General features: G+C 39.9%; 1 protein-coding gene across 2 annotated transcripts in view; it reads right to left on the reverse strand.

Moving 5' to 3' along the window:
- LOC126266865 (isoleucine--tRNA ligase, mitochondrial) overlaps window positions 1-27,703 on the reverse strand; it is a 105,146-nt gene that overhangs the window by 19,872 nt on the left and 57,571 nt on the right. For both annotated transcript variants that reach the window (XM_049971487.1, XM_049971486.1), the window contains exons 5-11: window positions 23,365-23,414; window positions 19,262-19,584; window positions 11,133-11,302; window positions 4,320-4,556; window positions 4,065-4,231; window positions 3,836-3,965; window positions 3,600-3,757 (exon numbers count right to left, since the gene is read on the reverse strand). In XM_049971487.1, the coding sequence (XP_049827444.1) occupies window positions 3,600-3,757; window positions 3,836-3,965; window positions 4,065-4,231; window positions 4,320-4,556; window positions 11,133-11,302; window positions 19,262-19,584; window positions 23,365-23,414 (1,235 nt within the window). The remainder of the gene's footprint in view (window positions 1-3,599; window positions 3,758-3,835; window positions 3,966-4,064; window positions 4,232-4,319; window positions 4,557-11,132; window positions 11,303-19,261; window positions 19,585-23,364; window positions 23,415-27,703) is intronic.

Raw genomic sequence — 27,703 nt, forward strand, 5'->3', positions numbered from 1 at the left:
AGAAAAGTACAAGAGGGAAAAAACTTTATAAGCCTTGTGGCTGAAGTTTTCTGAAGATCAAATGATGGAAAATCCAGGCTGGAACTCAGTTCACTCCTCCATTCAACAGTGATCCACCCCCACTGCCCCCAGACCACTCTCTGTTAACTTTTCAGAATTTCTTAACCTCGAACCTTGCCTCACCATCATTCCCCAAATCCCTCAACATGCAAACTACACTATGTCTGCAGAAAGAACTGCAATCCACCATCTAAAAACTGATCCCAACCTTATAGTCCTTCCTGCGGACAAAGGTTCCACCACTGTCATTTTAAACCACAAGGATTACCTGGTGGAGGGACTCCGCAAGCTGCCAGATACTTCCACTTACAAACCTTGCCACAGTGACCCCATACCAGTAATCCAGCAGGATCTCCAGTCACTACTCAAATCCATTGGCCCATCCCAGAACCTCACCCAGAGTCCATCTCTCTGCTCACCCCTACCACTCCTCGCACTCCTTCCTTCTTCATGCTTCCCAAAGTCCATAAACCTATCACCCAGGATGCCCCACTGTGGCCAGTTACTGTGCCCCCACTAAGAGAATCTCTGCTCTTGTAGACCAACACCTTCAACCTATTATTCGGAACCTACCCTTCTATGAAAAAGATACCAACCATTTCCTCCACTGACTCTCCACAATTCCTGTGCCTTTACCACACAGTGCCCTGCTCATCATTATTGACACAACTTCCCTGTTTACTAACATTCCTAATGGCCATGGCCTTACCATTACTGAACATTAACTTTCCCAATGCCGACAGATTCCAAACCTACAACCTCCTTCCTAGTTGCCATGACCAACTACATCCTCACTACAATTACTTCTCCTTTCAAGGCATTACCTACAAATAAATCCTGGGTATGGCTATGGGCACCCACCAGGGCACCATCCTACGCCAACCTATTCATGGGCCATCTAGAAGAATCCTTGCTAGAAACCCAGAATCCTAAACACCTCACCTGGTTCAGATTCACTGATGACATCTTTTCTATCTGGATCGAAAGTGAGGACACCTTATCCACATTCCTCCAGAACCTCAACAACTTCGTTCCCACTTGCTTCACCTGGTCCTACTCAACCCAACAAGCCACCTTCCTAGATGTTCACCTCCACCCCACAGATGACTACATCAGTACCTCCATCCATATCAACCTACTATCCACCAGCAATACCTCCACTCTGACAGCTGCTACCCCTTCCATACCAGGAAGCCCCTTCTGCACATCCTAGCCACCCGTAGTCATTGTATCTGCAGTACCTCTCAAAATAAACTGAGGGTCTGACTGAAGCCTTCACTGACTATAACTATACTCCCAACCTTATACAAAAACAAATCTCCCACGTCTTATCTTTCCAGTCTCACACCACATCATAAAGTTCCACCGTCCAGCCACAGAGACGCATTCCTCTCGTAACTCAGTACCACCCAGGACTGGAGCAACTGCTTACATTCTCTTCCAGGTTTTTGATTACCTCTTGTCATGCCCCGAAATGAGAAATATCCTGCCCACTATCCTTCCCACCCCTCCCACAGTGGTATTCCATCGTCCACCAAACCTACACAATATACTCGCCCATCACTACACAAGCCCTGCTCCCAGTCCCTTATGTCATGGCTCATACCCATGTAATATACATAGATGCAATACCTGTCCCATACATCCTCCCACCACCACGTGCTCCAATCCGGTCACTAACATCACCTATCCCATCAAGGGCAGGGCGACCTGTGAAACCATTCATGTGATCTACAAGCTAAGCTGCAACCACTGTGCTGCATTCTATGCAGGCATGACAACCCACAAGCTGTCTGTCCTCATGAATGGCCACTGGCAAATTGTAGGCAAGAAACAAGTGGACCACCCTGTTGCTGAACACACTGCCAAACATGGTATACTTCATTTCAATGACTGCTTCACAGCCTGTACCATATCCATTCTTCCCACCAACACCAGCTTTTCTTAATTGTGCAGATGGGAACTTTTCCTTTCCTATGTTCCCGTAACCCTCCTGGTCTCAACCTTCATTAGTCACTGTCCTCACCCATCCAGCCCTCCAGCCCCTTTTCTGTTCCCTCCAGCACTACACAGCCATCATTCCACCATCACACCTACACTTTTTATCTCTCTCCTTTTCCACTACTCCCCCCCCCCTCTCCCCTGCCCTCGATCTAACCTTCACTGTCTGCCATCCCCACCATACTATCCCTCCCCACCCCAGTCTCCTCCTTACCCCACCCAGTCGCCATTCTCATCACACACTGGGGCTGCTGCTCCCAGTGTGGTTTCAGTTGCTGAGACTGCAGTTGTGTGTGTGTGTGTGTGTGTGTGTGTGTGTGTGTGTGTGTGTGTGTGTGTGTGTGTGTGTGTGCGCGTGCCTATCTGCAACTCAGCACCTCGACTGTACGGTAAGTATTCTGATGGGTGAGATAATTCATGATGCTATTGATTAAAGTTATGTTGTGCCCTGCTATTGGGTGCAGTTTCTAAATAGCGACTTACAGCTTGATGTTCTCGAGCTGCTGTAAGTCTCGCCTCATGATCTTCATTGGATTCTTGAGAGTGCATTGTCCTCAGTTTTTCAGCCATTCTTGTGTATTCAGCAAGACTAAACTGTTCTCTACATATTTTTTTCACAACCAACACTAAATCAAAATGTAATGAGTTGGCACCCAAGTCACAAATCAAACTTAAGCAATCTATTTTTTTTCGAAGTACGCACCAGCCGGAGTGTGTTATCTCGGACACGCGCAGTAGTAGCTCTAGCAGCGCGCTCCGCTGGTGTTTCCAGGCCACGTGGCGCTGAGCCAAATCGTGAACATTGCATCACCGACTCGCTAGGCACTCAGCAGACTGTGCGGCACTATGCTTGGTAACTTTTTCAAACTGTTACATCCTTCAGCCCCCGGTTCGTGATGTACGACTAGCAGTTACAGGAGTCAAGGATCACACTTTAATAATAATTATAATACAAAGCAATATCTCCAGATAAAGTTACATTTTCAGCAAGTACACCAAGTCCTTTCATCCATACATGAATTTTTTCATCATTACTAACTTTTCTACAGGAACATGCATACAACGTAAAAGGCATATTACTATAACAACAGCTAGGTCTACTTTGCATCTTCGCACTGAGTTAAAAAAATAAAAAATAAATAAATAAATAAATAAAAAACCTAAGGGCAACATCTACTGGTTCTTTGGTGTACTACAAAACTAACAGCATCACCTATTGGTTCTTTTGTGTATTATACTGTTACAATTAAGAATCCAAATTACTAAGCTAAGCAGATGATTTTACATAGAACTTTAAATTATGGTATACTTCTTTTGCAAGTTCCAGCTTTGATGAAATAAAGCCTATACATTGCCTGGAGCTATACTCAAGTCACCCATGAAAGCACCATGAAAATTCAGCTAGTAGTTTTTGGAGATTAGCATGTTCGAACAGACAGATACAATGGTTTCACAGTTTCATTATTAGTACTCATAAACTTGAATGAAGAGCAATGTTTATGTGTCAGGAAATAGAGGGAGCACTTTATTTCACTGACCGATAGGGAGGCTCCTTACGCAGTGCAACTGATGTCATTAGTGAAGACTGGAACCAACCAGTGATTTGGTCTACACCTTCCAAATATAAGTCAGCCACTCTTTGATCCAGAACAGAAGACCATGATATTCCACTATCAAACCAGATGTCCAAGATGTCCTAAAACAGAAAAAGAAAATGTTAAATGTATCAAAAAAAGATAAATTGTGCTAATGAAGTGCAGTATATGTTACACACCTGACTTTTTTCTATGTCTTGTACATCTACATCTGAGACACAACCTTCAACAAGTTTCTCAGTAGGCAGTGTCCACCAGAAATCTGGACCATATTCTTCCAAAAGATTACAGAAGTGATCGATCAGTGGTCTAAAAATTATTGTATAATAATATTACATACTAATTATTAGGTCATGTATAATGAACATGTTCAACTGACATATAACATAAAAAATTTTTAGGCTCTACCTGGTTACCAAGATTTCCTGATTTGACTGTCGGTAAAGAACTGGGATCGGTACACCCCAAACTCTCTGCCTTGAGATACACCAGTACGGTCGCCTGTCCAGCTGCGATATTAGCTGACCACTTCCACTGAATTTTTCTGGCAATATGTTAACAGCTCTGAGTTTGTTCTAATATTTAATAACATCAATCAGAGACTGTGTAAAACATTTAATGTGAGACAAAAAGTTTTAAAAAATGTTTTGATCTAAGACTTACAATTGCTGTTTGTTTAATTGCATCAGTGTCAATAAACCACTGCTTGCTAGCTCTGATTATAACTGGCTGCTTTGTCCTCCAGTCATAGGGATAACTATGTGTATACTTTTCTTGGTGCAAAATATCATTCTTCAACAATTCCAACACTTTTTCATTGCCTGCAGACAACACAGGTAAACCTTCAAGCTCTGGCCCAATTTTAGACATAAAGCAGCCATCTTCATCAACCAAACACTCCTATAAGAGAAACAAAAGTACTGTATGAATTAACACACTGAAGGAAACATTGTTTTGCTAAGATGCACACTTGGTAAAAGGTATGAACATTTATTTTTCACAAGTAAGTTGAATGGCTGATGACTACTTATCTTGAGGAAGTGGAAATTTCAAGTTCTGTCAACAGACAAATATAATAGTAGAAAACAACAATACCCACCATGTACAGAAACATACATTTATCTAATTCCATTTACTGATGGGGGCAAGAATGGCCATGAGTACCACTGATACGTACCAGGCCAATCCTTTGTCATCCACTATGCAGTGGTTGCCATTTACTGTGCAGAATCCTCCAGAATGGAGATATAGTTATAATTTGGACCCCATAATAAGTACAACTGAATATTGTAGTTTTGCATTTGTCAAGTTTTAGGAGTGAACATGGAGTTTTAGTGTTTCTGGCATAGCCGGCCGTTGTGTCCGAGCGGTTCCAAGCGCTTCAGTCTGGAACTGTGCTGCTGCTACGGCCACAGGTTTGAATCCTGCCTCGGGCATGGAAGTGTGTGATGTCCTTAGGTTAGTTAGGTTTAAGTAGTTCTAAGTTCTAGGGGACTGAGGACCTCAGATATTAAGTCCCATAGTGCTTAGAGCCATTTGAACCATTTTGTTTCTGGTATTAGCACCATACCATTTGCAAAACAAAATCTTAACTTCAAATTCAACTCAAGTAAAGTACATAATGTGCCAAGATCACACAAATTTTGTTAATGGATTTGCAGTTGATGGAAATGACAGAAATGTTACACTTCATTAGTACAAACTTATTATCTACCATATGTAGTATAATGCGGACTGAAGGATAAACAGTGCCTGGGACAAGAAGTTGTTATAAAAGTTTACATTGTGCTTTTCGACAAATTAAGGGGATTGCTCCTACTCTGTGAAGTTTACATAATATGTAATATATTAAATACTATTGTAAATTAATATAAAAGCTTTCTGGGTGTTGAGGGACATCATGTTATAAAATATAAATATGGATAAACCCAACATTTTGACCCCAGTTGTAGTGGCCTTTCTCTGGGTCTACTAATGTAGAAACTGATAAAGTGTATTACCAAATGCCCAATAATATTCTTTTATGGCTACAAAGTCTTTCATGATGTATTTCTTGAATAAAAGTCTCTCGGTGTACATGCCGTGTCGATTCAGGATAAAACTCCAAGCTTTCAACCACTACCTCCATGGTCGTCGTCAGGGCTAAAACTGACTGTCGTGAACTAGCGAGGCTCCCACTTTTATAAGCAAAGAACGGCTTCTGATTGGCTAGAATACGTCATAGTAACAGTGATATGGCGCGTAGCGAAGTGATGCCCTCTACTTCCATAGATGTAGTTTCTATCCCGTGTTGCTTGCAGTGCCATCCCTTGAATCAGGGGGTAAAGTGTCAGAAGTTATCCTCTGTGATTTTTCTTTACCCAATGCACTCTTCCAGGTGTTGCTAAGTGCATAGCCGTTGTCTCTGTTAAAGTTATTATCGCTAAGTCTAATTTTGACCGCTTCCCGGATCACAGAGTCCCAGTAATTTGAAGCGTGGGCTATTACTCTTGTTTCTTCAAATAAAATCTTATGCTTGTTAAGCAGGCTATGCTCAGCCACCACTGATTTTTCCAAATACCTGTATTTCAGGTGGCACTGGTGCTCGATGCAATGGTCGGCAACGGTTCTTACAGACTGGCCCACGTAATTCTTGCCACATTCGCAAGGAATACTATAAATTCCCAGCACCCTTAAGCCGAGACTATCTTTGACTGATCTCAACATTTCCTTAAATTTTCCTAGGTGGTCGGAAAACTAGTTTTATTACTTGCCTCTTTAGGACTCTGCCTATCTTGCTTGTGGTAGCACCGCAAAATGAATAAAGAAAAATCACAGAGGAAAACTTCTGACATTTTACCTCCTGATTCAAGGGATGACGCTGCAAGCAACACGGGATAGAAACTACATCTATGGAAGTAGAGGGCACCACTTCATTATGCGCCATCCTTTGCATATAAAAGTGGGAGCCTCGCTAGTTCATGACAGTGAGTTTTAACCCTGACGACAACCGTGGAGGTAGTGGTCGAAAGCTTGGAGTTTTATCCTGGATTGATGCGGCATGTACACCAAGAGACTTTTATTCAATATTCTGTTATGATTTCTCTTCTGCACATGGCATCATGTCACAGTTTCAAAAATTGCCAAACTGGCTTACTGGGCTGGAGGGAATGGGAATCTTACAACTGGCTGGTTTCCTTTAGTGGTCAGAGTGAAGATCTGGTGTTGCTGATTGCCTCATTCAATAGAAGCAACGACTGACAGTCACTTGACGAACAGTATTTTGACTACTATGAGTGTTATTTTCCTCTTGTGAATTACTGGACAAGCAAATGGAGTTCCTTGCCAGTAACACTCATAAATCACATCATCAGTGTGGCTTGTTGGGCTCTGGTGGCTGCCATGTGGTATGGTGCAAGACTACAGCATTCTTCTCTATCCATAGTGTTAGGAAGTTTTAGTATGTCAATGGCCTCCTTGATTATGCATTTCAGCATTCCTGGATGTTTGGCAAGTATACAAGTCTGATTAAATTTTATCTGCCTGCATTTCTCTTTTCGACATCAATCAGAGCTGATTTGTAGTGCCATTTGAAAATACTGCTCATGTTACAGGATTTGTGTTGCTATTGGCCTTTAATTATTCTTCTTCACATCTTGTATATGTCTGCAGTGTGCAAAGCATTTGTACAGTCACTGACCAAGAAGGTAGACACACGATTTTAAGCTCCTGTGTTCTATCGTGAACATCACTGAGATTCTGTGTATGAGTCATCAACGAGTGGATCGCCAAGTTCTTTTGCACTGGGTGCAGTTGGGATGTGACATCTAAATACTTATCTGTGTGTGTTTTCATTGGCTTCTGGTATTTTCAGTGTCCTTACCTGCCACCCAATGTCCTACATATGTTCACATCTAGAAATGGAATCACATCATGCTCCTCTAATTCAAACATGAACTGAATCTTTCCATGCAGGTTATGCAAATACTTGTGAATATTATGTAGCTCTGATACACCATTTGACCATAAATTGAATCTTTGTTCAGAGACCTGAATGAGCAGTGTGGGTGTAATAGAATCAAACTCAGCATCAATAATCCAAAGTTCACTGTCAATATGTCAGATGCCTAATGGAGATATGGCGGGAAGCACTACTACCATCTGTCATGTCGTAGTTTTTTTTCTGCCATTTGAAGTGCTGATCTGAAGAGGATGGCAGAAGACTGGACAGCCTGGAGAACTACCATGTGAAAACCTGCCTTTTGGCAGAACACTGATGATAATTTGAAGTAAGCTGATGACAAGTTAGGAAGATTTGTTATTAGTACATTGTCTTCAGTCATGGTATTTTATTTTCTTGCTTTAGCTCAAGATGTTTCATAACTACAACTCCATTCTCAAGAACTACAGTGACATTCTTTCTGCATGTCATATATACTTCAGTTTATCATCACCATTTGTACATGAAATGTTCATTTCCTTCATCAGTGAAAAACTTCCACGTGTGCACATTACATTATTGGAATTGTAACTGCAACTGTGGAAATTTTTCACTGACCTGAAAGATGAACACTTCGTGTACCAGTGAGGATGATAAACTTAAGCAAAAGTGACACCTAAAAAATGTCACTGTAGTTCTGGAAATTGGAAGGTAGCTCTGAAAAGCATTGCATTGACATAAGAAAATAAAATATTATGCTTAAGGCTGCATATTGTTAGCAGAAATATTCCCAGCCAACAACCTATAGCCATGGGTAGCCCTTGACAAAATACCTGTTATTAACATATGTTCACAAATCTAACTGAACCAGATCAAATGTGTCTGGCTGGTACATGAATAGTTTCCTCTAATGGCATTTTGACAAAAAGAGATTTTATACTGAAGCTAACCATCTAATCTGTGAGAAAATTTATCTCCCTCTTTATGTTTTCCATAAATGCACCTAATTCCTTGTGTTAAAATCTGTTTCACCAACAAGGGGTCATAAGTTGTAGGTTAAATACATTGTGAAATTGTATGTAGTCAGAAATGCCCTTTACTAGCAGTGCCGAAGGGTGGCCTTCTTTGTGTATTTTGGCACTCCATAATTTTTTAGTGGAACTGGAGCACTTGTATGAGCTGCTCGGTTGCACTGGTGTCCATTTTCATGTCCCTGATTTTCAAACCATATTAGTCAAGGTCTGGTCTCAATTCTTTGAAAATGAGTTATTTAATAAACTTTTCAGCTTGTCTTTGTACTGACTGATCTCCTAGATGACGATAGTATTGGCTTGTCAGCTTGCAATATCAATGTTCCTTTGTTATTTTTTAGTTCTGTATTAGTTGTCCCTTCTAAGGTAGTGTTTTTGTGAGTTGGCAAGCAGCAAAGTTCTTATTGTGTCCTGTCTAACATCTCAGCTTCAAACCTAAATCTGTGATCACAAGCTGCTTCCAAGGACTCGAAGATTTATTCTGTAGTGCTCTGCTCAACTGTGACAAAAAAGTTTAATCACTTGGCCAGTGTTCCAGTGGTGGTGGTTCTGATGGAATAAGTTGTGATGTCCATGACCGTTCAAAGTATGTCGAGGTTTGAGTCTCCATTAGCTACTAAAATTTCTTCTTCCGTCAGCTGATACTTTTTCATTTGGTGCACACATCTGCAGATGGCTCATCCTGTCAATGCTGTACCAATCTATCACTGATCTGTAGCTGCTAATGAAAGATTTATTTGAAAGTATTTCCTATTGAGAAAATCAAGGTTTCTGTGTACATGCTGAATTCACTCCCTATAAAGATATTTCATGACTTGCCTGTAGATGTTTCTTTCACTGGTGGTGTCAGTGTACAATTTCAACTGAAGGAATTCAGGTATGCAGCCATGGTACTAATACCTGTTTGAGTTTACAAGATCACTGAGTTGTTGTTCTTCTAGTGCTTATGAACATTGTACAATTCCTGCCCACAGATTTTGCTAATTTAAGTGCATGAGCTCTTGCAGCCAGAGTCAGGTGACAAACATTTTTTGAGTGAAGAGTCACACCATGTGAAACAACTGACACTTCATGGGCAAAACTGATATTTTGGTCACAACTCTACTAACTCTCCTCTGGGTCTACTAATGGGAAAACTTCTGTTCAATGTTGCTGAGACCCCAATCATATTTTGTAAAGGTTCTTCACAAGGATAAAGAGAAAGTTCTCTTAAACATGGCCAAAACATCAGTTTTATCCATCTAGTGACATTCATTACTACATGACGTGGGTCCACACTTATAAAACTTGTATGCCTACAAATGCCTACGCACTCATATTATTATTAGTATTTCAATATTACAGCTCACACTACCAAAGTACAGTACTGAAATGATTCTATTGTAGATATACAGGCGTATACCTTGTTGTCATAAACAGAAAGATGGAGCAGAAATTCATTCGAGTATTTGAATGAACTGATATTGGGGAAACCGCAGAAGACCTATATTACGATAAATGGTTAACTGTCCCAGATTCTTTATAGACCTCTGTTTTGACATTTTGTGATTTCTTCTTTAGAAACTATTGAAGTAAATAGTTGTATGCCACAATGAAAAACAAAGAGATATGTTCTGGATAATACAGACCGCCACGACTGTGGTAATAGTACAAGTGAGATCAAGTACACCAACAGAAGAAATGATTAATAAATTTGTTAGGAAAACAACAATATATACAATTATGTAAGTTGCAGAACAAAACTTCACCAGTAACAGTGTAGCTTGAGGTTGAGACAATAAGTAAAATCATTAGTCTCTAGCTTCCTTGTCATCTACATGAATGGGCACAGCACTTCGTACAATAGTTACTATCAAATTTACATAAATACTGCACTTACACCTGGTGCACAAACAGTGATACATATGGATGCAGTTTTACATAAATTTAACATTCTTGGTTAAGTGTGAGATGTGCACATGTGCACACACACGCACGCACACACACACACACACACACACACACACACACACACACACACACACACACACACATGAATTCAGCCAGCACAATGTACCTGTATAGGTGTGTGTGTGTGTGTGTGTGTGTGTGTGTGTGTGTGTGTGTGTACTCTATCTCAAGAAGGATTCATACAAAAGCAAGTGAAGTTCTGTGTGCCTTTTAATGACTCCACACTTCTACTATTCTATAAGCCATTTAGTTTATTAACCCCTAAATTATTTACATTTTGCAAGAACTTTCCATACCAACGTATAATATATGGTTGATACAAGGACGATGTCCTCTTAAAATAGTTCATTATGCCTCAACATTGCATTGTGAGCTATTACTTGACAATGGCCCACATGCCAAAATTGCAACCATAAGTATACAAATTTAATACCAGTGAAACATATTTTGATTTGTGAAATGCTTAATCAATGGAAGAGAGGGCATAACTTTAAACAGTAAATAATATTTCTTTTATTTTCTTGCAAATTATACTAATAAACTGCATCATACGAAAATGAAAAAGGAAGAACAAACCAAGGAAATTCCATGTTTCAAAGCAACCAAGAAATCATCATGGCCATGGGCTGGAGATGTATGAACCAATCCACTGCCTTTACCAGTTGAGACATGGTCTGAAGGAAGCAAAGGCAAGTTGCATCCTTGCTTTAGAGGATGCTCATAGAATGTATTCCTCAACATGTCACCTACAACAGTAGAGACAAAAGGATTTAAAATCGTTATGAAGTGTGCAAAAAGAAATAATAATCACTTGAATTTCAAAAAGTAAAGCTAAAAGTAATTTGAAAATACCAAAGAAATGTACCTTGTCTTAGGAATTCTAGATAACAATATGAGTTTTAATACTTGAGGTGATTTTGTAAATAACTTTTGCAGCCAGGGCCAGACAACAGTTGTTGCCAAAATTAATGTAAAACAATTCAGTAATGAAAAACTATCATCATGCACAGAGAGAAACTCGGGGACTATTGTAGTCAGTTATTAGCAAGAAACATCACACTGGAGAATTTATTTTTCTTCTTATTCTTTTTTTTTTGGGGGGGGGGGGGGGGCTGGGGTTGATTTATGTGGTTCAGTGTTTCTAGGCAAGTTTTCCATCCTTGCAAGAGACTTCATACAACACATACAATTCTACAATATTCAGGTGCTTCTAATGTATTTTTAGATTTACTGAGGATACACATTATGGAGGTCAATCTTCTTCATTATGCACTGAAGATCTGTGCCTGCCTTACCACCAGAAACAATTACACTTGGTCCTAACTAAATCTGTAATTCAAGCCTCTCTGCAAGATCAGATTAAAGTGAGGACACCAAACCATGTGAGCGAGAAACAGGTGCTATGTCAGCAAGTAGCCAAATACAACCGAAAACAGGAGAGAAACAGCAATGACACAAGGTGAGAAGACTGCCTGTGAATGGAATTCAAACCCGTGCCGGAGTCGAGCAATCAGGCTGACTGAATGGCAGACCTCAGACAAGACCAAGTCAATAGCAACTGTGCAACAACAATGTGCAATGTAAGTTCGACACAATGCTGTCAACAGGCCAAGTACGAGCCACAATCCAAAGGGAAGTTGTCAATGAATAGACAGCAGTACAGTGGAAATAGTGAAAAATGCTATCGAATGAAGTACATGACTGACTGAGTGGTTGAGGTGCAGTGTTATTTATGCCAGCGAAGAGGGCACTATGGGCCAATGTATTCAAGTGGTGAGATGGTGGCGCACTCACTAGGTGAGTGCAGTGCTGTAGCAACACAGTCCTCTATTGACCATCGAGATCCATTTGCTCTGGCAGGCTTTCAACTTCTGCGCAGCCTGATACCAGAAGGTGTACCTCTCAAAACAAAGTATTGCTCATAAAGTTCGGAAACCTTGCCTCTTACAATGTGAATAGCACTGTTACAGGCATTGACAATGTAACTTGATGCCCCAACTAATTTGGAAAACAAAAAGTTGGTCAGTGCACCTGTTGTAATCAAATATTCTTTGTCTGGCGAGAAGAGAAAGGCAGAGACCTATTTATCATAAGAGGAGCCTTGATATTTGTGATGTTGCACACACAAGTAACATGAAATGTGAAACATGCAACAATGCTTGCCTCTGTAACAAAGACCCTTAACACCATTAAGCCAAGACTTGGGCTCAAAATATGGTTCTTTTGTCAGGGCAACACCTCAGTGTAATGGTTCAAGATGTATATTGGCTGACTAAAATTGGCTTCAAAAGCTATTGATCATCATATTCATAAATCCAATCTGATTCTTTGTGACTTTTTCTTCTTTCTGAATGTAACACATACCCGAAAAGACAAATTTTCTGAAAATGAAGACCCCTTCAGCTGCCAAATGCTATCTGAAAATACAGTAAAACTTGCTTTTTATACAGTTCAGCAAACTGGCACAAAAAAGTGTAAAACACACAAAAGTGTACAATACAGGAAAGCATAGGAAACACAACATGCTGGAGATTTTTTGCCTAATAGCCTCTGTTTATAAAGACTGACAACTTCAGCGTTTTAACCAACATTGTGTTACAAGTTTTATTTGCCATAATTTTATAATGATTATCAATAATAAGTCTCACAGTAAAACAAAATATTTTTTGAATGTAGGCCCAATGTCACAAAAGAGTTTTGCTTCTGTCTTTCAGTTACACCATTGGACATGACTGGATTGAAGTAGGAAATGTGTTTTTGTATGTATTAGCATTCAGCCACTACCTTCGTCATAGTCACAATAGCAGTGGCTGAGTGCTGACACAAACAAACATGCACAGAGGTTTCCCTTTGTTCCTATACTGTCCAATGGCGTAAAAAAAATATGGAAGGAGAAGTCTTCTGTGAGGCCACATCACAGAGATACTTGTGTTCTCATGTGGGACTTATTACCGATAATCATTATAAAATTATGGTAAACTCAACTTGCAACACAATACTGGTTATAACACTAAAGTTGATAAGAAAAGGAACAAGAAGCATGAAACCTACAGCTTGCTGCTGACAAGGTCACTTGGTTTAGGGATATTCCGTGTGAGAGAGAGGGCAGAAATTCTCGTCACGTTATGGACGATCTTGAGGATGAATGTTTACATCAGCCATCAGGTCATACTACCCTAAGACTGCATGCCTAGTACAGATTAGCATACTTCATGTGGAAGTAACAACAATTCGTATAAGGCCACTACAGAGAAAGCCATGTTCAAAACCAATGTTTATTTGTATAAATGACTGTGAAACTAAATTAAAGCTGTTGTAATACAACGAAATGAGCAGAAGGAAGTTTGCTACTGGAGTCACTGTCATCAAATTGTGATTATCATAAGGCAGTGACTCAGCATACTTTCCCACCCTTCCAAACCTTATGAACTTATAATGCAGATGGTCATGTCCGAACACTCCAACAATGAAAATATTGATTGCCTCAATAACACTAAGTTATGTAAACAATAATTTTGCACATAATCTGCATTTTCTGCTTTATTCCAAGGCTGACTGAGTAGGAATACAATGCTCGTTTTGCAGAAATCTATATGAAACTCAGTCTTAAACATTGTGATAACATCAAAGAAAACCTAAAACCTTGGAAATCATTAATGATGGGAAAGAGTATTGAGACAACAGGACTTCTGTTGAGATTGACAAAAATGAACATAGACAGTGGGAAAACTTAAAATGTGGGAACATAAAAATGGGGATTCACTGTACATGTTTTGTGGGAAATTTCCAAGGACAGATAAGTACACTGAGCGAAACAAAGATTATTTGTAAAAAGTAAAATAAATGTGGCTGTGTATCTAATTTGTTAGTAATCTTTATATAACAATGACACACACATGAAAACTGCAGATGCACAGAATCTGTCACAAGGTGCTTAAAAAAATAAGTCTGTTGACAACCTGAAGACTGGTTTGAACACAATGCTTTACTAGGCATGGTCCTCTAGGGGGCAATACGCCCCTTCCTCTCCCCAGCATTTAAACTAGCTTACCCAGCCAGTTCTTTTCACACACACACACACACACACACACACACACACACACACACAAACTCAATGGTAAAAGAAGTGAAAGAAATTCCACAGTACGACTGAGGACTGAGCCACTACTTTTTTTTGGTTTGTAATCTGACACCTATCCACTGAGCTACCAAGCCACACATGAAGTACTTATGATATTAATATTGAATTGTGCTATGACCATATTCTTCACCATATTATCGCAATACCATTTACATAGTTTGAGAGAAGTCTCTGTGTTTCTAGAGTGCAACAATGGGTAAAATTAACACTGCAGAAAAATTATATCATAGTTAGGACTGTTTATATTTTATATGTTGTTGAAGGTCTTTCACAGTTTCTTCTTAAATTAAGCCTCTGACTGTTACAACAAACATGCTTGCTGTATTCCACGCTGAGGGCAGCTCTGTTTTTGCTAATACTGTTACCTGTGCTGAGAGATGGTATTTGAGCTGCTCTTGTGATTGGTTTTGTTGCACAGACCGGCTCGCCTGAGCTGCATATTTTTGGAGCACTGGGGATGATGACTGTATGCCACTCTGGGTTTTGCCCTCCCCCCCTCCCCCCCCCCCCCCATACAAAATAAATATAGTTACTGTGACACCTAAAGATTGTCATTCTAAAGCTCCTCCAGAAATGAATTACTGCACAGACAAACGCAAATGTATGTCAATATTGCATTCTGCCTAAGAATTAAATCTTTCTTGTAGTTTTTAGTACAATTTTAGTAGTCCGTGGTGAAAGCTCTGTGTCACTTTGGATTCATCTGAGTGTTCTTTCTTAGTTACTCTCCCATAACACCTGCTGTCCTCCATAAGGCCTTTGTCAAAAGTAGATCTCTCTCTCTCACACACACACACACACACACACACACACACACACACACACACACACATACTCACACACACACACACATACTCACACACACTCTCTCTCTCTCTCTCATCTCTCTCTCTCTCTCTCTCTCTCTCTATCTCTCTCTCCCTCCATTAAGCAAACACAACTCACACTGAGTGAGCTTTCAGTTGCCTGAGACTGCAGTCATGTGTGTGAGTTGCATTTGCATGAACTACAGTAAAAAAAAATTTCATTTCACGTCTGTTGATCCCATGTTAGGAGACATTTTTGGTAATTTCATGCACAATTTGTTTCACACACGACAGCAAACTGATTACTTTGTCACTGGAAGAGGACTCTTTACCTGTCTTTGGTGATACCCCACACAATTCTCTAGGCAATCTCCAAAGCCATATAATCATGGTTTCTAAATACTTTTCACTTGTGTCCAAATAATAGTTGCATACTGAGAACTGGCAATTATATATAATCTTGTTATATTGATACAATGAAAGCTGTGGTTTTAATTCTTATATGTCACATACAAAATCAACGTTAAAGCATCTGGAAACTGTGACTCTTTTTGCTTGTGAAAGCGACAATTTGTCTGGATAGAAGTGTCAAAGTAAGAATGTTTTAAATGCTACAGTAGCTTCCACACCATCTGTATGCATTTTCCATCCTTCTTTTGGATCTGGGCTTTGAACCAATACTCATAAAGTTAAAAATTCTTTTCAATTTTTTTGTGTCTATTTTTTGTTTTTCATTTAGTTTTGGAGACATATCAGTATATTGTCCCTTTCCTGTCAGTATCATGGTTAATAACATTCTTTCATTTTTTCGTTTTTCATTGAGTTTTAGAGGCATTTCAATGTAATGTTACCTTCCCTGTGTATGTATCTGTGGTTAGTAACATTTTTCTGTCGTCATATTTTCTTTTTCATTTAATTTTAGAGACATGTCAGTGTAAACTTCATGTTCGCATTTTTATCTTGTTTCTTGGTGTACTTTCTGTTTAAAGCAAACAGTGCGTCTCTACATTGGTATACTCTTCTTTGAATGTTCACTCTCAATAATACTTGGACAATGCCTCCAAAAACTGTAGAGGAATCTTGTCATCAAAGCACTTCCCTCTGCCACCTTGCCTCCATTCTGTGGTATAAGCCTATAATTTCTCTTCCCAGAGCAAAGGGAAGTCTCCTGTTGACATTTTTTGCCCTGTTACTACTCAGTGGAGAGCATGAGCATTTAAAACACGTAAGTCGAGTAAGTGGGAAAGGAATTCTTTATACCACTTCACGATCTTTCACACTGATTGGGGGACTCATTAGCATGTCAGTACAATCAAGTGTAATACATTGAGGTTTCTTGAGACTTTCACCAGAAACATTTACACGGTATTACACATGGTCAACATCCACATTTCTCTTTGGTCCCACCACTTAGACATAACACAAACTAGATCCTTCTTCATTTTAGTTGCGCATGTTCCTAAAATCAGTACCATATGTGGCTGTTCCATGGTTATGAAGCCAGAGGAACAGGCCTGGGCTTCAATACCAATAGTCAACATAAACAGTGCACCCCCATTTCAAATACGGCTTCATCAGAGTAACCACGAGTATCAGAAAGAAAGATTAGATTCTCCAGGAGTGTAGTGTTATACCAACAACATCTGCAGTGAATTTAAATGTAAACTATTGTGGACAAGATTAACAGGAGAGGTGGTGAATTTAAATTAATGATTGGATGTTTGCAATGGCCACCTGATTCACAAACATCAGCCATATTGTCATTTAAAGACATCATCATCAACTTTGTAGCACAGATATGCCTTGCCTGTACAACTGGATTGGGGAGGGGAGGGCAGGGGTGGCTTTATACTACTTGCTGATATATATTCCAACTGTTGCTAAAACTTGGTATTTGAAGGCAAAGAACACAGCATCAACCTGGGCAACGATATCTTCTGCTTTCTTGGTATAGTGGACTAACTGAGTGAGCAAAGATTTTGTTTCTGAAATCCACGTTGATTTCTACGGAGGATATTTTCATGAATGTAAAACATATTAAAAAATTCCACAACGGATTCACAGCACATCATAGGTAAAGAGCTGTTAGTTTGTGCATCTGTTCGACAGCCCGACTTGAAAATAGGAAGAGCCTGCACTTATTTCCAATCACTAGGAACACTTCATTCCTCCAGACACCTACAGTACACTGCCGCTGGAATAGGAGCACCTCTTTCACACACTCTAACGTGACAAGAAGGGCACCCAGCATCTAATCCATTAACAAGGCCAAGACCTATTTAAGCAAGCCACCCCCATGACTATATAGAATAAAGGCACAAGAATAAGAAGAAGAAGATAGCATTATTCTATTTCTGGAGTGAGAATGGGTCATACTGCACTTGTGGAGCAATTTTTCTACCCTTTAAAAAAAAATAACCATTTGCACATAACACATACTTCACTAACCTTATATAGCCACTTCCTGCACATAGTGTACACCTGACCTACGAAGGGTGCTGGGTTGGGGAGAGCTGGGGGGAGTGGGGGAGAGATTCCTACAATTCTTCACTCAACAGCAAAATTCAAGAAATCAACATACATGGTAATCACAGCATTGTTTGAGCCTCTGGTTTAAGCCTTCCATTCGGCTCCAAACTACATGATTAGCTCCGGAAACATATCAAAAAATGCTAACTGTGGTTTCATGGCATGCGTACGACTAATTGTCCTCACCAAAGCAGACAGCTGCCTGCAGTACTCGAAAATGGCCTGTGATGCCAACAAGCAAGTGTCATTCATGTTGATATCAACAATGATTTGCATCTGTGTATGCTCAACTGCTGCTGGTAAAGCCTCCTCTACATCTTGGATGCAATCCCCCCACCCTCCCACCTGACAAGGAAACAGAGTTGACACTGCCCTTCCTTTCTAACCTCTCTGCTTTTTCCCTAAGGGGCTCCACCACCCACCTAACTCTTGAGCTTCCAATTACAAGCAATCCCACCCTCTACACTTGTTCAGGCCTTTCAGGAAGGTTGTCTACAGTCCAAATCAGCAAGGCATTCCATGCTGCTACAGATGTACTTTCAGCAGAGGGCAATAACTCAAACTTGTTTTTAATGTATAAGGGGAGAGCTGCTCAGTCAGTACTAAGTGTCACCTATAACACAGAGATTCGCAGCCCTGCCACTGTTCACCGTTCACCATCAGGTGAACACTGACTGAGAACCAGGATGCTAAAAGTCTCTGTGATATCAGGAAACCCATGTGATGCTGTAGGCACCCAGATGCCATAACATTTGTCACAGGTTACCCAACACCACTGCACCCCAGGAAGAGCGCAATGAGACCCATCCACCGTGGACAATACAGCTTTCTACTGTTTATGGACAGTGGCCAATTCTCCCCTGCATCAATACACAGCAGATGCATTCTCTATCCATCAATGTTTGTCTATACCAAAGAACATATGTTGCTATGCTACTTCTGGCTTTCACATTCTCACAGCACTCCAACGTTAGCTCACCCAATGCAAATGTACTAAAATTTGTGGAAAAACTTAAAATAAATTAGAATATGAGTAAATTAATATACACTAGTCAACACAGTAATATACACACATGCTATTAACTTCCTTTCTGAGGCAAGTGAGAACAAAAGTTAAACCAGATTCTGCTTATAAACAGAAACTGGTGCTGCTCCTAACACATCTGCTCGATTCTGCAGCTGTGGCCCTGTTAAAAAGCAAGTACGGAAAGTACAGAGAATTAATTTACCTTTAAAGGATGAGATAACTTCTGCTTGTGCTCCAATCTTATTTAGCAGGTCCTTCATACATTCAGAAGCTAAAATGTACACTTCATCTTTTGAATTGTCCAAATGAATTGCACTGTATGTCATCTCTGGACTATAACATACTGCACTTGTCATTGGCAGAGTCCAAGGAGTTGTGGTCCATATTAACAAATACACTTGTGATACATGTTGGGGTGTAATTTCTTTCAGTTGTGGTGGTAGGTCCTTTACCAGGAAGCGTACCGTAACAGCCTGACTGCAGTGAGTTGGGTTATACTCCAGTTCAGCTTCTGCCAGTGCTGTCCTGAAAATTTTTGGGTGTTAAACTAAATAAAAATGAAGTTTTCTTTGATCAGTATTATCTAAAGACAAAATATTCAGTTGGGAGACTTCTGCAGTTTGGTAGTAACATGGGATTTTAAGGCAGGAGAGTTCAACATTGATACCTGGCTCAAAGAAGAATTATTCTCATCATGTAAGGCTCACATACACAACTGTGCAGTTACGCACAAACCAAAGTCAAAGCCCTACGAAGCCACCTCATCAGAGTCAACACTTTAACTTTTAGTTTAAAATCAGTGCCAAGGTTGGAGAGGTACCTATGTCCAAATAATCTACAGTTCTATTAAAGTAATTTAATATTTCAATAACTCACCTAAAAATTGGCACAGTGTCACCATTCTAAACAGGAAAGATAAACGTCTATGCCAGCACTGCTCTGGCATTCATGCCAGCCAGAACTTTTGCTTTAACAGATTCAACACATATCAGTAAATGGAGTTATATCTCTGAGAGTAATTATTCAATATGAGCGAAGAGAGGCGCTCTGCATCGTGGTGTAGCTTGCTCACCAGGTTTCGAGAGGGTGCATTTCTGGATGAGGTATCGAATATATTGCTTCCCCCTACTTATACCTCCTGAGAAGATCACGAATGTAAAATTAGAGAGATTAGAGCGCGCACGAAGGCTTTCAGACAGTCGTTCTTCCCTCGAACCATATGCGACTGGAACAGGAAAGGGAGGTAATGACAGTGGCACGTAAAGTGCCCTCCGCCACACACCATTGGGTGGCTTGTGGAGTATAAATGTAGATGTAGAAACAATGTATTTTTATGTGGAGAAGTGTATTAATTCCAACTCATCCTGGGCTCCAAATGTATACCTCAGAAACATTAAAATGACATGAGGCTACAAATTTAAAGAAACAAGGAAAGTTTCCCAATTTGTTTTTACATTATTGTGATGTATGTAACTAAAGCATCTAAATCAAAAAAATTGAGTTCTGAAGCACAGTACATAGAACTTTAAAATGCATAATACGAAGAACACTGGACCTAGACTACAAACATAGGCAACATCTGAGAAGGCTGGGTTGAGTATGGGTGTCGGTTTCATTGCTGATAAGATGGAGGGTGTGATAGAGGTGGGCTCAGTCCTATGCACCCTACTCATCATACTCTGTTAATTGAACAGGCTAAAAAGGGGACTTCTACCGGGGGCAATAAGTATTTTTAAAAATTAAAAAATTATATACTATAAATGACTGATGCATTCACAATAATAACTATAATTTTGCCTAACAATGCTGTACTTTTTTACTGTGCAATGTCTCATTATGCATCCAGCTATGCAGAAAGGAACAAAATGAAGTTTCATGTCTATTAAAACACATACATCCCTGTCTGGTTATTTAAAATTTTGGATCTGTCAACTGAGTGACATGGCCCACTCTTTGAGTCTTCTCAGAAACACACACTCGATCATCAGTACAGTCTTACTGTACATTAATCTAGAAAATTCTGAGTGGAATACAATAATGCAAAAAGTAAAGGTAACTACACACCATATAGTTGAGGAATAAAGTGGTCAACTGCAACTATCCCAATTCGACTCCAGTGCCACAGCAATTGTTTGTGTGTTAGTCTTTTAGCTCCAAGAAATAGCCGTGATTTTCCATTCTCCCTTCAGGCAAATGCTGGTACGGTTCCTCTGAAAGGGCACAGCTGATTTCCTACCCCATCCTTCCCTAATCCAATTAACCCAATTGTGCTCTGTCTGTAATGCCCTTGTCGTTGATGGGATGTTAAACACTAATCTCCCTCTCCTCCTCCTCCTCCTCCTCCTCCTCCCCCCCCCCCCCCCCTCAAGATATAACATTGTCCACAATATTAGAGATGATTTCAGTCTTGTTTACATGTCTGTAAACTGCTCAATGCTTCGACCATATGAATAATAGTTACATTAATTGATTCAATTATTTTTGGTTGTAAAGAAGATAGTTATAACATCTAAGACCACTTTCGAATCCATTTACTGGAGTTAAAACTTCCTTGGGAAATCAAAACTTGCATCAATAACAACCAATCCTGTCCAACACAGAAGATTTTCAATGGGTTATTTCCTTCTGTACTGGGGATCCATACTGTGGAGAGTTAGCATACAAATTGAAATGCCTTTTTCTCTTAACTTAGGCCAAAGTACAGCTTAACAAACAGTAACTTCTCTCTGACAGAGGTCATCTAACACGTGCAGTATGTCAGACAGACAAGAGTGCAGAAAGAAATCATTCATTGCTTTGTTCACAGAACCATGCCAGCATTTGATTAATGCCATTTACAGAAACCATAACACACACAAATCGTGCATGACTGGATGGGTATTTGAACCTTCATCTTCTCACTTACGAGTTCCATTTCTTATCATCCAATTTGGCACTCGTTTAGAGGGTTACTTCATAGCAGAATAGGAAGCTTGTTTTACAACCATGAAGTCAAAATGTCAAGGCAAGAGACCAGAAAGAGAAGTGTCCTAACTGAAGAATCTGTCCCCAGCATTCAGCTAAGAGAATTCAGATCGAAATAACAGTGGTCCAATAACATTTGCATCCCGGTTTTATTTATACATATCGTCAACTGCACACAGCAGCACCCTCTCGACTTGAGACGTACATTATTCACTGCTCAGTTGTTTGTATGTAACTGGTATTGCCAGAGAAAATCATCTGGTAAAGGTCATATCATTCATTCAAAGTTATTCACAAATTCTATAAATTAAAAGTAAATAAAAAGTTGGAGCAGAAAATAAAACATGGGTCATAGCACTGAGTTAATATTCCAGGTCACAAAGTTTAAAAGTGATCGTAAGTACATAGCAAAGGAAGTTTTTACAATCTTACAAGACTGTGGAGCAGGATATGTTTGAAGAGATGAAGAAATCTTACAATTAGCTTTAATATAAAAAGCAGTAGAGGAAATAAAGATGGAATAAAAAATCAATGAGAAGTTTTTACATTTACAAATAAGAAATACAAAAAAACAGGTATCACTAATGATAGATCTGCAGTGAGTAAAATTCTAATTTTTGTTTTCCATATACTACAATAATAAAAATCATATCACTATTATTATTAAAAAAATTTAGGAGTAAACTAGACCATTGCCTGAATACCAGAACATTGTGTCATCAACAGGCACACTCCTGTATTAAATTATGTACATTTTTCCAGAACTTTCCTACTATAACAATAACAATAATAATGATAAAACTGTCTTCAACCTATAGGTTGGATGAGCACCTCAGTGCTTCACTGGCCATGGCCCTATTGGAGGTGATATGCTGTTGCCCTCCTCCATTCTCTGAACTGATTTACCGGTCAGTTATAATGGAGCCTATAGTTTAGAATGAACATTGAGCCATCATATATCCTGCCATTCTCTCTCTCTCTCTCTCTCTCTCTCTCTCTCTCTCTCTCTCTCTCTCTCTCTCTCTCTCACACACACACACACACACACACACACACACACAAAGTATTATCAGTTGTGAAAGAAAGCAATCTGTGATAGAAAAAATAATCATAACACTAACTGGAGATTGGATTTGTAGCCATAACTTAAGCACCACACAACTACATTATTAAGAAGCAGTAACAAATAAAACCTACAGCTACACAAAACTGAGGAACATAAAAAAAATTTATTTCACTTTCATGGCTAATGTTAAATCTGTCTTAATATGTAAATGACACCATTTATCCCATATATTAGCTTAAATGTCACACGTATAATAAAAAGAAGAAGTTACTTACCTTGATGATGGAGACCAGAAAACTGGTTTATATGCTCTATAGATCAAACCCTGAAAACAAATATTGCCATATGAAGCAAATGCAATAACATTTAAGAACATGGTCTTTTAACAGAATATTTTTCAAATGTATTGAAAGTAAGTACTTGACCCTGTGTGGAAGTTAAAGAATAAAACTGTGTGTATCTGCTCTCTCTCTCTCTCTCTCTCTCTCTCTCTCTCTCTCTCTCTCTCTCTCTCTCCTCCAACTTTTAGCTGTTCTTAGCCCCTACATACAGAGCCTGTAGCACTGATAAATTGAAAGCCCACCAACTTTTGGAAACAATCAATATTAATCACATGTAATTTCAGTTTACATACAGTCATGTCATTATGTATTCTTCACACAGTTCAGGGCAATAGCTTTGAATTTAACTACTTTTTCTGCACAGTATGACCTAAGTCTACCTTTGCCTATGCCCATATGGCCACAGCAAAATTTTGCTTACTTCATGTTAATTTGCACTATTCACACACAATGACCTAGATCACAAACACAGCAATGTTTTGAGACTTTTATACAAAATTTAAAAAAAAAGACATACTGACAAGAGATGTGTGAACATTTCTTGTGTAAAACATATTGTTTTAATACTTGTATTTTTTCAAGGGCACATGTAAGCATTTACATAACAAAACCAGGGATAAACATCACATGTCAAATTGCACAACAATAAAACTGTCATTGTTAAGTGTGTCAATGGTGAAAAATGGCTATAATATCTCCATAAACCAAAAAAATTCTAAGTTAATTGTGTAATTGGATATATAAAATATCTACTCAATAACTAGCAGCAGCGTTGTATATAACAGAGGTGTGAGGGGTTGGTGAAAAATAGATGGGAAAGATAATGAAAGGCTAGAAAACTAAAATGGAGTGAAGCAAAGAGTAGTTACAGTGAAGAAGTGCTGGAATGGAAAAAATTAATGTAAATTAAGGGCGGGTGGGTGTCGAGAACCAAGGACATGTTGTAGAGTTAGTTCCCACCTGTGGAGTTATCAGAAACTGGTGTCTCAGGGTAAAATCCAGATGGCGCATGTGGTGAAACAATTGCCAAGGTCATGAATGTTAAGTTGTAGAACAAGCTCTGCAACAGGATATTGCAAGTTGCTAGTATACACCCTCTACCTATGCCCATTCCTCCTAATTGATAAATTGGTTGTAGTCATGCCAATGTAGAAGGCCGAACAGTGTTTATTTATCAACTGGTATATGACATGTCGTTTGATAGTATATATCTTGCCAGTTACAGGGCTGTTATAGGTTGTGGTAGGAGAGTGCATAGGGCAAGTCTTACAGTGGTGACAGTCACTGGGGTAGGAGCCATACAGTAGTGAGATGAGTGCAGAAGGAGCATAGGGCCTTACTAGAATAATGCGGAGATTGTATGCGCGGTAGAAAGCTATTCTAGATGTGACGGGCACAATTTCAGATAAAATGGATCTCTCATTTCAGGGCATGATTTTAGGAAATCAAGGCCCTGTTGAAGTAGCTGATTAACATGTTCCAAGCCAGGATAATACTGATTCACCAATAGTGTGCTCTGAATATGTTTTTTGAATGGATCAGCAGTACCAGGATTGGATGTCATGGCCCGGGATATCTGTTTTTTAACTAGGCTGGTGGGGTAATTACATGCAGTGAAAGCTGAGTTGAGAATGGTGGTGTATTGCTGTAAAGAGTCTGCATCCAAACAATCACATTTGCTTCGGAATGCCAAGGCTACATGGGAGGGAATGTCTGACATGGAAAGGATAGCAGCTGTCAAAATATAAGTACTGTTGTCTGTTGATAGGTTTAATGCGGACAGAAGTGTGTAGCTGCCCTACAGTGAGGTCCATCAACATCAAGGAAAGTAGTATGGGATTTGGAATAGGACCATGTTGAATTATTGACTGGGAGAAGGTATTCAGAGATTTCAGGAATTTTAGCATGTCTGCCTCACCATGAATCCACATGGTAAAGATGTCATCAATGTATCTAAATCAAACCTGCGGTGAAGAGTTACGGATCGCAAGAAAGCCCCCTCCAAGTGACCCATGAAAAGTTTGGCAGAGGAACGAGCCATCCTGGTTCCCATGGCCATATCCCTGACATGTTTGTATGTATGCCCCTCAAAGGTGTAGTGGTTGTTGGTAAGTATAAAGTTGATTAAGGCGAGTAGGAAAGATGTCATAATTTTTGAATCTGGTTGGTGCTGACTGAGGAAATGTTCAGCAGCAGACAGACCATGTACATGGGGGATGTTGGTGTGGAGGGAGGTGGCATCAATGGTGACAAGCAAAGTATGTGGTGGGAGTGGGACAGGCACAGATTTCAGACGATTTAGGAAATAGTTGGTATCTCTGATGTAGGTGGGGAGTCTTTGTACTATGGGTAGCAGGTATTTGTCAACAAAGGCAGATATATGTTCGGTGAGTGCTTTGTAGCCAGCAACTATAGGATGGCCAGGATGATTGGGTTTGCGGTCCTTAGGAAGAAGGTAAAGGTGGAGGTATGTTGTTGGGTGGGGTGAGAAGTTCTATGGATTGAGGTGTTAGTCCATGTGAGGGTCCTGAGGTTTTAAGGAAGGACTGCAGGTCACTTTGAATCACAGGGATGGGATCTTCATGGCAGACACTGTATTGCAGAGGTGTCAGACAGCTGGCATAGACCTTCACTAACATACATCTTTTGGTCAAGTACTATAGTGATAGATCCTCTGTCTGCTGAGAAGATAATGGTGGAGTCATCAGCTTTTAGGGAACATAGAGCCTAGAGTTCTGCAGAGGACAAGTTAGGGTCATGTTGTAGGAACCTGAGGAAGGGTTGTGAAGCAATGCTGGATGTGAGGAATTCTTGGGAGGCTTGTAATAGATGATTTTGAGGTAGTGGTGGTGGATCAAGTTGGGATTGTGGTCCAATACCTGCTACCCATAGTACAAAGACTCCCCACCTACATCAGAGATACCAACTATTTCCTAAATCATCTGAAATCTGTGCCTGTCCCACTCCCACCACACACCTTGCTGCTTGTCACCACTGATGCCACCTCCCTCCACACCAACATCCCCCGTGTACATGGTCTGTCTCCTGCTGAACATTTCCTCAGTCAGCACCAACCAGATTCAAAAATTATGACATCTTTCCTACTCGCCTTAATCAACTTTATACTTACCAACAACCACTACACCTTTGTTGGGCATACATACAAACAGATCAATGATATGGCCATGGGAACAAGGATGGCTCCTTCCTATGCCAACCTTTTCATAGGTCACTTGGAAGGGGATTTCTGTGATCCGTTAGTCTTTAGCTCCAACTCTGGTTCAGATACGAACATGACATCTTTAGCACATGAACCCATGGTGAGGCTGACCTACTGCAATTCCTGGAATCTCTGAATACCTTCTCCCAATCAAAAATTTGACATTGTCCTATTCCAAATCCCATACCACTTTCCTTGATGTTGATGGACCTCACTGAAGGGCAGCTACACACTTCTGTCCACATTAAACCTACCAACAAAAAACAGTACTTACATTTTGACCACTGCCATCCTTTCCATGTCAAATATTCCCTCCAATACAGTGATGGCACCCAAGGCAAATGTATTTGTTCGGACACAGATTCTTTACAGCAATACACCACTGTTTTCACCTCAGCATTCACTGCACATGATTACCCCACCAGCCTAGTTAAAAAGCACATATCCCAGGCCATCACATCCAATCCTGGTACTCCTGATCCCTCCAAAAAACAACTCCAGAGAACACCATTGGTGACTCAGAGTTATCCTGGTTTGGAATGTGTTAATCAGCTACTTCAACAGGGCCATGATTTCCTAAAATCATGCCCTGAAATGAGATCCATTTTATCTGAAATTTTGCCCACCCCATCTAGAATATCCTCCTGTTGCCCTTGCAATCTCCACAATATTCTTTTCATAGCTTGTGCTCCTTCTGCAGCCATCTCCCTACTGTATGGCTCCTACCTCTGTGACTGTCACTGCTGCAAGACTTGCCCTATGCATTCTCCTAACACCACCTAAACAGCCCTGTAACTGGTAAAACATATACTATCAAACAGAGAGGCACCTACAAAACAAAACATTGTTATGTAAACACTTTTCGGCCTTCTACATCAGTATGACCACCACCAAATTATCAATTAGGATGAATGAGCACAGGCAGAAGGTGTATACTGGCAACTTGCAATATCCTGTAGCAGAGAATGTTCTTCAACATGACATTCGTGACCTCAGCACCTGTTTCTCCACACGCACCATCTTGATTCTTCCCCCAGACACCAGATTCTCATA

The sequence above is a fragment of the Schistocerca gregaria genome, chromosome 4 (genome assembly GCF_023897955.1).
Source record: "Schistocerca gregaria isolate iqSchGreg1 chromosome 4, iqSchGreg1.2, whole genome shotgun sequence".
In the NCBI taxonomy this organism is placed as follows: Eukaryota; Metazoa; Arthropoda; class Insecta; order Orthoptera; family Acrididae; genus Schistocerca; species Schistocerca gregaria.